Source organism: Anopheles moucheti, chromosome 2 (genome assembly GCF_943734755.1).
Source record: "Anopheles moucheti chromosome 2, idAnoMoucSN_F20_07, whole genome shotgun sequence".
In the NCBI taxonomy this organism is placed as follows: domain Eukaryota; kingdom Metazoa; phylum Arthropoda; class Insecta; order Diptera; family Culicidae; genus Anopheles; species Anopheles moucheti.
In genome coordinates this window covers 90,627,326-90,638,650 of record NC_069140.1, presented here as the reverse complement: position 1 = coordinate 90,638,650, position 11,325 = coordinate 90,627,326, and the positions used below count along the sequence as shown (strand labels likewise).

At 42.3% G+C, this 11,325-nt stretch overlaps 1 protein-coding gene across 1 annotated transcript; it reads left to right on the top strand.

The window, feature by feature from the left end:
- The first annotated feature begins 7,429 nt into the window (after nt 1–7,429).
- Nucleotides 7,430–10,510, top strand: LOC128299796 (uncharacterized). Its single transcript, XM_053035879.1, has 2 exons — nt 7,430–8,021; nt 10,338–10,510. Exons 1-2 carry the CDS (start codon nt 7,430–7,432, stop codon nt 10,508–10,510), a joined length of 765 nt encoding a protein of 254 aa, XP_052891839.1.
- The last annotated feature ends 815 nt before the right edge of the window (nt 10,511–11,325 follow it).

Here is an 11,325-nt window from a genome sequence, read left to right as displayed (position 1 = left end):
TAGTGGCGATTTATGCATACTTGTTCTGCCACCCGACGGGTGGTGCTCAGCAGGTCGATGAAAATCAATTTCGCTTTTCCGTCCGCTGTTGGAACGGCTGAGACTGGAACGGCTGGGAAGCAACTGAGTGTGGTTGGAAGATTTTGGAAGATATCATCCTTTGAGTAACCCATCGTGCAGGGTATCCTCGCTGCAGGTGTAATTGTGCAGGTGCATCAGCAGACAAGGCGCAACTGAGTGAAAGATAGCCAACGACGACGTTTATGGTTATTATTGAACGAGGAAAAACGAAAAAAAAACCGGCAATACAAAGTTTGATCTTGTGGTGTTACGTTTTTATTAAAATGAGCCTTTTTCGCGCAGTAAATTGATGAAAAAGCGTCATCATTTTCACATGATTGTTTGTTAGTATTTATTAATTAACATTTACTACACTTACTACTTACTAGAATTTCAGTCGTCTACTAAATTATAAACAATCTTTATTACGCACTTAAAATAATAAAATTTAATGATATTAGTGTTACACTTAGCAGCGAGATATATCTGAGATCTTTCACTTAAAAAAATATTTTCAATTTTTTCGTTTCGTAGAAGAAGCAATTTTTTGTTTTACTTGACGTAAGCGACCATTGTCACCGTAGTGCCCCAAGCCCCAATTCAAAATAGGTCAACTGTCAAGTGCTTTAAAATAATGCGCAAAACCAGAACGGCAAGCGGTATCGCACGGTATGGCTTGATTATTAATCTCATTACCAGCGGAAGAGGTCGCCTGTTTTCGTGAGTTTTGTTGATTTATGTTACGCTGCAAGAAATAAAAAGACACACACAATTCTCGCATTTGTTGCGCCGTTGTGCCGTCCTAATCCAGTTCCTCCACCGTTGCGATGGCCTCGGGCAAGGATGGTTTTGTTGCTCACCCGCGCGCTGTCGTTTTGTTTGCACGGGTGGTGAAAACCAACAGCAAAAAAAAAGGAAGAATTTCTTCTTTGTGTGGTTGGCCCGTGTAAGGAGGTAGCAACAAAAAAACAACCTTTGGAGCAGTTCTGCAAAAACGGAGTGAAGCTCAGGCAGTTGGTCACAGAGCTTAATTTAATGCGTTTTTGCGCATGATTTTACAGCGAGTCTTAATTTGACGGTGAGTTTGTTTATGCTCGGCATAAATGGATAATGCAATTAAATGCACAGATTGTTAAACACTCGGTCGAAGTTTGCTTATTAGGAGGGACGCAACAAAACCCGTAAAATGTGTATTGGATACTAATTAATTAATTGCGTAAGTAAGAGTGAACATCGTACAGTTTCTTGATACAGTTCTTGAGAAACACTGTTATTGCAAGTTTCATGAAATCTCCACGAAGTTCGTTATGAAGTTTACTTTCTGCTTTGCTCGTAATATATTTAGTAATTTAGGAAACATGGTCAAAATTTTTGGCAAATTTGCAGCAACATACTTGATAGCCTTATCTATCATTTTTAACATTTTGTGCGGTAAACTAATGCTTCAAATCCGCATATAGGCATGTTCCGTCTATCTCGAGCACTATCTGTAAATTACTAGTAACTTAGCATTTGTTCATCAATTTCAAATGAGTAGATGCTATAAAAATTAATTAGTAAAATACCTTCCTTTCCCATATAAAACATTTGTTGTTAATTTAATTTAAGGTATTTTCTCAAAAAGTCGCATAATTTGTTGATTAAATTAAGTACAGAGAAGGAAGTCGGCTCTGTGACTTTGAAGTATAAACGAAGTTGCACCATGATTATAGCGATTATAGCGGTCCTCTACAATAGCGTATCTCGGGGACTACCTGTATGTCTGCTATATAACATTGCACCTTGGGTATTCTTTATATATGATTGGAATAATACAAGTAAAGTAAAATGGCATAGAAAGTGGAAATTTCTGATAAACGCAGAAATCGTTTAACACACATGTGGTTGATCCTCAACCGCCCCTGAATAAGCGACGTTCTACTGTGCTATAAAATATGCCGATTTGAATTTTCAATCCAATTTTCTTCGAAATGAAGAATTCTTGTTCATTCAACTATGAGTATGGATTTGAATTGACAGCCAGCTTGTAGTGGTCTCTTCGTATTTATTAGTCATCGTATGATGTTTCTTTTGTTCTTGGTACTTTTCGAGTCACCTTGTACTCCTTCGCTGGGAATAGCGTAATGTTTCTTCATTCACCCCTCCATATCTCTGAAACGATTCCAGGTAAATTTGCTTCCACGCAGCAGTATCGGAAGCCACCACAAAGCCGACGGGTATGAAAATTTACAATTCCAGCGACAGTATTAGCTCGGCTCACTTTTGTGTGCAGGGTAGGTTAGTGTGTGCAACGGTCCCTAACGCACCAGCTGTTGATACGTGTGGACGTTGATAGAAAATGATGACGCTAGGGTATGGTCATGGTGAAAAAAAAAAACAAAATAAAACTCCCCGAACGTACGAAGGCGCTCCGTTACCCAGGGCAAAACAATAGAAATAAACATTAGGCCATAAATATGCGGCCATGATTAAGCAAAATAGAATGAAGCATGAGAGCGAGAAAAAAAGCGCAAGATAAAACTAACAACACAGGCACAACAATGGAGCAACATGAGGCGCACATGTTGAGCGTTGAGCGATTCACACCCGTAAACCGTATGGGAAGATGCCTTTCTTACGCCATACGTCGGTGGACTGTGTGTTGCCATCACGGTACAATGGTAGAAAGGATACAATTTTTTGTTTGCTGTTGTTGCTACCGCCCCTAAGTCTTCGGATCGCAACGAAAGCCGAAGCGACAGGCCAACGGGTTTTGAGGCCACAGTCTCTACTCGAGGATGATTAATTGTACGGCTTTTAGTTGTATGAGGTGGCTTTTCTTCCATCTGCCTTTCGGTATCCACGGTGTACAGGGTGCAGCTGATAGTACACAGTAGGCCATTGCGGGATTGTTGCTTAGCACCAGGGGTTTTTTTCTTCCCGTGTTGCTTCACTTTGACACAACACTAGTAGATCAGCTGGGAGTTAGTGGTGAGCGTTACCATCGAAGAATGAAGAAAAATTGTTTCACGTACTTACGGGTTGTCGCTGGTGGGACAGCAGGACAAAAAACGTGCTTTGCAAAAAATGTAGCGTAAAACCGTTTAAGCCGGGCATGGTTCGGTGATTAGAAGCGGATAATGAAAAATGTGGCCACTAAGTTAAATAATGTAGCGAGACTACGAGTTGTATAATTTTAGTTTTAAAAAGAAAGACATAAGTTAAATAGTTTTGACAGATGAATAATGTATAAAAACATTAAAGAAATGTTCACTAGACATGCCACACAATTCCGTGATTTAATTAGATTAATATGATTAAGCTATTTGATCTTTACGGCCAACAATCCTTCTGAGAATTAAAGACAAAACTGTAGAGCAAGATTAAAACGATATCCTTCATCATTACCAGTAGCATAAGGTTGGCAGGACGCCGTTTTTTCTTTTAAAACCTCGTTTTGATATAATACTATTGCACTGATATCCTATTAGTCCCAGTCAAAAGTTGACAATGTTATCAGTTAATTTGTAACAGTTACTACGTAAACAGTGTGGGAACTGTGTTCAAACTGTTCAAACTTCATCCGTTAAAACAGAAATTATGTATCCTGGCACCGTGAAGTTTTAGTAGAATCTAATGACGAAGATAAAAGGTAACCGTTCTCTCTGGAATAAGTACCCGTACAAGAGGGATCTTGTAGAGTGATAGGGTCAGTTGAGACCGATAGCGTCAGACATCACCCAGTAGGAGCAACTGAAGGTTCGGATGAAAAATATCTTTTCGATTGGTTAAGGATAACGTTTAACCGAAGATGACTAACTCTCCCAAAGGTCCTTCAGTTGCGATGGAAACAACTGGTGAAAACCTTATCCTGAGGATCTAATCCAACTGTTCCTAGGTCAATACGGAGATACTGTAGATCGTAAATGTTACGAAAAAGCTAAAATATAGCCAAATTTCTTGTTTTGAGTGGTGTTAGCTAAGGTTCTGTGCCAGCTGACATATGGCAACCTGCTAAGGCGCCGTAAACGTAAGATTCAAACGATCTTTTGTGTATTCATCGGTGTTGAATCATATTTTTTCCGTCGTAGCTTAAATTTTGTTCTATATTTTAAAGCAAACGTTATATAACGAGAAAACATTTCGTAGATGGCAGTATAGTTATAAAACAAGAGGTAATTTTCGACTTTTCGAACAAATATGTAATAGTGTTTCTTAAATATATCGAGAACTCGTTACAGAACGTATCGCTTTAATCTTTATCACTCTGAAGAACCTCAATATTATCCATCTCTTTTACTTCCTCCTTTATCCTCATGTAAACTAGTGATCTTACAGTTATTTTACATACTGTGTATTCTAATTGCTGCATCTAATGCAATAACGGTCACTGTCCAATTTCTATAATAGTAATTTAATATTATTCGATTTGCAGTCGTTATTTTATGCATACGTTTGCAAATGCAACGTCAGAAACGGGTGACAATAGTTTCCGTTACACCTACCAAACCAGCTGCCTAATCGTGTTCGCATCGTTTGTCAGGCCAGGCAAATGATGTTCCTGCTTCTGTGGCGAAAATTTATGTGTACGCCTTTTTTGTTTGCAGAAAATGTCCGAACTCATTTTTCCGAGTAGAAAAAAACAAACCATGCCCCATGTTGCCACTTTCGGTAGCTTTCCCATTTAATGTGTACGGTGCAAACATGCGAACATCCGATTTGTGGCTGTGGCCAAAATGGAACCATAACAATCTCATCAACATCCATATCATCATCATCAGCGGCAGCAGCAGCAGCAGCAGCAAGGGAAGCATCGGTTTGATCATCAGCAAATGTTGTCATCCATTTCCATGCAAACGAGGATGCGCAAGCGATGGGAAGTGCACGGCAGCGGCAGTGCGCTTTCTAGGAAATTCTCCATTCGGAAGTGATTTCTAGCAGCAGTACGGCACATCCGGGTGTGAAGTTTTGTGAAAATTATTTTTTCTTCTCCATTTCTTCCCTCCACATCCACGTTGAGGTGGAGCAATTTGCATCCAAGAATGTGCTGTAAGGCATCGTCGTTGCAGAACGAACATTATGACGGGTTGAGCTGAAGTGATTTATTCTCTGCACCATTTCACTGTTCAATGGGAAAAAAGCATATAAGCGTATAAGCGACGGAGAGGGTGCTGGAAGAAGAAAAAAAAATAGTGAGAAACCACACGGAACTTCCGGTCGCTGCACATTTTGAAGTTTGTAGTAGTGCGCATTAACCCACTTGATCGTTATATGTGTCCTCCGCTTAACGTATGCTTTCTCTTGATGTGCGTTACATATGCAGCTTTCCACTTTCACGCCGCGATGATTTGTTATTCTTTACGTTTGTTTGTTACCGGATAATTCAACAAGAGTCGGTGATTTAAGAGTCGATGAGAGTGAATTGATTGCTTTCGTGGAAAGTGGGAACAGAGGGGATGTTTTAAATGTTTGGATGTTTTTCTACATCTGATATTGTTCATGAAAAGTGCAGTTTTATTACCAAATTTTGTCATCAGGGCAATATGTCATAATTTTACATCGAACCCCATTTATATAATAACATCAAAAGACTCCATTCAAAAATTTTCCAAAGACCTCTTTTAATTCCAATTTACAGCAGTAAGCAAGCTGCAAAATGCACAATGAATGCAGCAGCAAATCAATGGTTAAAACGATAATGAAAGGCTATTTCCCAGTCGCGTGGTTCATCTTAAAGCAGCAAAGGACTATTTCCACTCGGAAAGTGTTGGCTGATTGCTGACCCTTGACCTCCGTAGTACACCGTAGTAACTTCTGCATCATTACGTCTGATGAAGGAGCTACTGGAGTATCTTGTTAAGAAAGTGGAAGAATTTTTTCCAATAGTTCGTGGCCGGAACGAGTTCCACTGCGGTGCAATTTTTGGTGCACGGAATTTGGGAGAATGAATTTAATTAAAGGCATTTGTGAGGTCTTCGAATGTTGTTCATGGTTTTCTACGCCCGAGAGCGATGTTCTGATTAAATTTAGATTTCCAGAAAACTATCAATCCGTTTTTTAAACCGTAGTTAGCAATAACCTGATCTACTTATGAATTTCGTTGAATTGGAATCCAATTTTCCAGCAACCAAAGAGTCGCTGACGAAGTTTTCAGAAATGTAATTATGTTATTCCTATCGAATTCGAACAGGTAGTTTAATGTGTGTGGTTTGAAATAGCTTTGATTTCCTCATTCCATGAACGACCATGCAGAAATCATTCAATTCACATCAGCTTTGATTCGCTGAATACGGTAAGAGTTTTATCAAAGCGAACATTGCATATTGCTCTTCACTTATATATGTTAAATTACTAGGAACAAAAGATTTTATAGCATAACATAATAAGTATAAAATCAGCATGTTGATTAATTGCCAGTTTGTATAAAGTAAAATTAGTAAAAAAGTCCAGGTTTCTTTGTAAATTAATGATTCATTTCCACTTCCAAAGGAAAATCGCACCCATGACTGCTAGCGCCATCTGTTGCAGAGTAGCCACACTATAAGCATGCTATAAAACGCTTTAGAAGTTTTCCACTGTCTGGAAAAACGCTTTTCTTTTTCATGTTTCACTCCTCCACTTTACTCTTTCATGGCTCATTTTCACGCGAATAAAAATCGAAACATTTTTCCAAGAATTCGTTAATCTGATAGACTGAAGTGTATGAAATAACACAGCAAATAAGCTTACCCTTATGACAGAAATTGACATTTCAATCAAAAACTCACAACTCTGCGCGGAGTGGTAATCGTATGCAGTCTTTCGTATCCCATTAGCATTATTGGACGTGATCAGATGTGCTATTAATCAACATCAAAAGGGAAAATTTATAATTTATATCGTTATTTGTGGAACTCTGGACCCTTCTCGCGTATGACACGAAGGCGTACAAATAATTAATTTTGGATTTGTAATGAAGAGTGATGTGCAGCGAAAGTGTCTACTTATGTGAGCTGTTGATGACGCTGTTTCACGATGCGTTGTAGTCGATTTTCCTGCTCCCTTCCCGGAAGTTAATTAATCAAACAAAACTCACCCATTAAGCTCGCTAATCTCGGCGTAACTGCTAACTTTTCTTTACAGTCTTCCCCTGTCCGGAAATGCATCCAGCGCGAGCTAATCGGCCCGACTTCTCGCCTACCACGCCCGGGATCAAACGGTTCCGGCCGCTTTAAACCGATGCCGGCCGCTACATACGGCCGTACTTCACGTTCACCCTGTGCATCGGGCTCCGCGTGAAGTCAGGTGCTTTCCCGAGGCAATCATTAACGGTGGAGCGACGGCAGAGCGGAGGCGCACGCTCGCCTCAGAGACGAGGAGATCAAAGGCGACGGCCCACAGAGCGGCGAAAATGGCGAAGCACCACCGCATACCGACGCTGGCGGAAAACATCAACCGGTCGCCCCGGTTAAGCTACCTGGCCTCCCACTCGCAGTCGGCGTCCTTCATGAGCGAGGGCGGCGAAATAACGGAGCTGATGGCGCTGGACGAGTCGGAAAATCTGCTGCACGATCGGACTGCCTCGGTGCAGGTGATCAGTGGCAGCGGGGGCGCACTGTGCGGTAGCTACGGGAGTTACGCGAGCGGAACCCTCGCCGGCCAGTTGACGCCGGGCGGACGCATATTGGTGGGTGGTGGTGGTGGTGGCGTGAACGCGGTCAACGGTGGGGCGGGCACGGTGAACGCCGGAGGCATTAGTCCCGGTGTGGGCAGCTTTGGCGATGGAAGCGAACGGCTGGAGGAGCTCGGGATCGCCTTCAACGAGCACCTGATGTACGGTGCGGTCGGTGGCAAGCTGCTGACCAACTCGCCCGCAGTAACGATCGTCGAGATGGCCGGTGGCGGTGGACAGGCGGCAATGAGGCAGAAAAACTTCAAGCGCAAGTCAACGGCCACGGCTGCCATGGTGGCGTCCGGTGAACAGACGTCCTTGAATGCTATCGGTAAGTGTGTGTGTGGGTGTGTGTATGTGAGTGGGGAGAGGGGGGGGGGGGGGGGGAACAGCATGAGAAAGTTCCCAGCAGAGTTTCGCCGATTGGCGTGCGGGAGATTTTCGAGATTTCCGCCCGATTCCCGATTCATGCACGCGGCCCTGGACGGGTTGTGTGTGAGTGGGTTGTGCTTGTTCGCGTTAAAGTGGGCCAATTTTCCGGCTCCTTGCTAACGCTAAAGAGCGAAATAACGAGCTGTTAGTGGCTTGCAGTGGATGGTACTTCCACTCTCGCCTGACGCTGACTGCGAAGGCAATCGAGTGTATGAATGGAAATCACTAACCGAAAATTGGAAAGTCTCGTGACGGGGAGTCTAATGCAGTCGGATGCATTTGGCTAGAAACGACGTGAATGCGAACACGCGTCGTGCTACAAGTCGAACTCGAGGTGGAAATAGCTAATTGATTGTTGAAATTAAGTGTCATATTTGACGTACGGTTCGCGTTGTTATTACGAATGCATTCACCGCCGTGCATGCTGCGAGCAACCGTTTGAAAGTTAATGAAATTTAACGTTCCATAACTTTTCCTTCCCCAAAAACCTCCATCCAAGCAGCCTCGTTCAATCGATCTATTCGGCAAAAGTTAATTTATAGGAAAAACATTCCCACCCTTCCCACCTGCAGCGGTGGGACATTTTATCGATTTGAATAAATCTTTCACTTCGGTCAAGTAAACAAGAAGCGAACCGAGGGGGGGGGGGGGGGACAAGGGAAAAAGTTTTACCGTTTCGCTATCATGCCCGAAATTGAAAGTAAACAAAAATAGCACCGGTTGTTTGGATGGTCGACAATTTTTGGTGGTGCTCGGCAAAAAGGAAAACACCACCCAAAGGAAAGGGCCACGGTGAAAGGTTAGAAAGTGACAGCGAAAGTGGAGAAGTTTTTGGGAATTCGAAACATAAACAGAACAGTGTGGGTGTGTTTTTGCGTTTGACGGTGTGAGAGGATAGTAGCAAAACGAGAAGGACATTCTGTTCAATTAAAACATAAACCTTTGCATGAGAAGGTGATGAACTAGTTTTGCAATAGACAGATTTGATTAGGTAGAAAATAGCTTAGATTACAATGTGTCTAGGTGTTTTAAGTAAGAATTTAAACAGGCTTTTATTTAATGTAAGGTTTGGCTAGGATGGTGTTGAGTTCCTGCAACAATTTCGATTTTATGGCAACAATTGACTCATTGCCATAGTTAAGCTACATTTCATTTCATACAGATAGTCCCCATAGAACAGGCAGTCCCCGAGATACACGGTTCCTCTTATACGTCGAAATTTGACACCTTACCACACAATATTTAGGCAAAAAGGTAGAAAATTAGTTTAAAATGTCATTCCTTTTCATGTTCATGTCTTTCAAAAAGTCGTCTGAAAAGCTGAATAAGTAAAGGACGGAGAAGAAATTTGACTCTGTAACTAAGAAGTATAAATGATATTGCACCAGGATGCGATATTCGCTGAAATTTGAGATATGCGGATCTTTAACGGATTATAGCGATCAGCTATAATTAGTGTTACTTCGTGGAATGGCTCTAGACTTTTATAGCGAACCTCCAACATCCGGGTATCTCGAATTTCCGCAAATGTTTGATACGGACGCAATATCCTTTACACTTTAACATTGTAGCGCAGGCGTTACTTTTCATTTATAATGCATCTCGAGTGCATTTTACATCAAAAAATTCAAATTCAAATGTTTGTATTTGCGAGGACTACCTGCAGTTGAGTTGTTCAAAGTCACCGTAAACCAACTTTGAAGAACGAGATGACAGAACGATCACTTTTGTCATGTTTTGACTAAAAATTTCGGGTACACTATCGAGCAGAAGATATTGTGGTACGAGTTTACCTCAATTCAGTTAAAATTCGGTATTCCAATTATGTAAATAAAGTGCTGTCAATCGACATTAATTGACAGATGGAGCTTTTACTTACCACCAATGACAGTTGCATCTGAGTTCAAATTTGGTATGTGGGTTAAATAATTGATGTGCGGATCTTAATTCATACTAATGAATTTGCCCCTTAGTATAGTTTGGCCATGCCATGGATGGCCTACTCCTAAGTGCATTCTAAAATATGTAATACAAAGTGACTTCCCAGTCTGATCTTTCTCTTAATAAATAAACGCACCGTAGCGGATCTATTGGATCGACTGCTGGATGCAGCAAGTCTAATCACAACGCTTTTCCATGCTTCTTTACATGGGTTCCACCTCTGTGGCTGCACGTGAACCTGTTGCTTCCGGCTGTGACATCACCGCACCTGCAGGGCTACAACTGTCGGTCGACCGAGGTGGGCCACAGGAGTGGGGCGAAGCGACACGCAGCTACGTGAAAGCCCAGCGACGTCATGCCGGCCGTGCAACCTTCCAGGGCCAGGTGTACAACTTCCTCGAGCGTCCGGCCGGCTACAAGTGCTTTGTGTACCATGTCTCTGTGTAAGTATGCTGTAGTTTTGTCAATTAAATGTGATGAAGTGCGTTCACTGGCAGGGTCTCGATTGGGCTTATGATAAGCGGGGCAATACAATGGGACAAAAATAATCAATTAAACACTACTACTACTACGACTACTTGCACATGAATGGGGAAGTATTTTTTTATCTTCCACCAAATCCATTGTGTGTACTAGTAACAAATATGCTGTCCTTGCATTCAATAGCTCCATCCGGACCGTCCCGACGCTCCTGACTCGTATCGCTTTCAATTGCCATAACTCAGGGGAATACATTGTAATTGTATGAACGCTCTCACGTCCTTTGTCTCGCCTGACGTCCACCGTATCAATGTGCATTTTATCGATTGATTTAAATATTTACCGAAAACCCGCCCCACGCGGCAAAAGGGGGAAAATCGAACAGCAGCGGTGCGCTGGTGCGTGTGTTTTTGTCTCTGCGTATATGCACGTGTGTACGTAGCGTACCGACTGCTGCACACATCTCGAGCGTTCGATTGCAGGAAAGTTATCAACCCTAGGAAACGCAAAGGATCCAATAAACTTCTGCTCCAAGTGCATACGGGAAGGGAAAGTAAAGTGTGTACCGTTCGGAACAGCGTTCAAACGTGGCATATAAACGGGCACACCGAGAGTGCTGTAATAATAATCCGAACGTACACAGGCCGGCCAGCCGTTGAGGCAAAACGGAGAAACAGAAGCGAGCGAACAGCGTATCACCAGTTGAATCTGTATGCCGACTCGAACGTTCCTGAGCTCTCTGAGTTCGTTTTGTTCCTGTGCACACACATACATTTGTCTTA

Excerpts from the sequence above, each read along its gene's own strand:
- LOC128299796 (XM_053035879.1), top strand. The coding sequence starts at position 7,430 with ATGGCGAAGCACCACCGCATACCGACGCTGGCGGAAAACATCAACCGG. Across the intron at positions 8,022-10,337 it reads GACGTCCTTGAATGCTATCG|GGCTACAACTGTCGGTCGAC; the intron begins GTAAGTGTGTGT and ends CCGCACCTGCAG.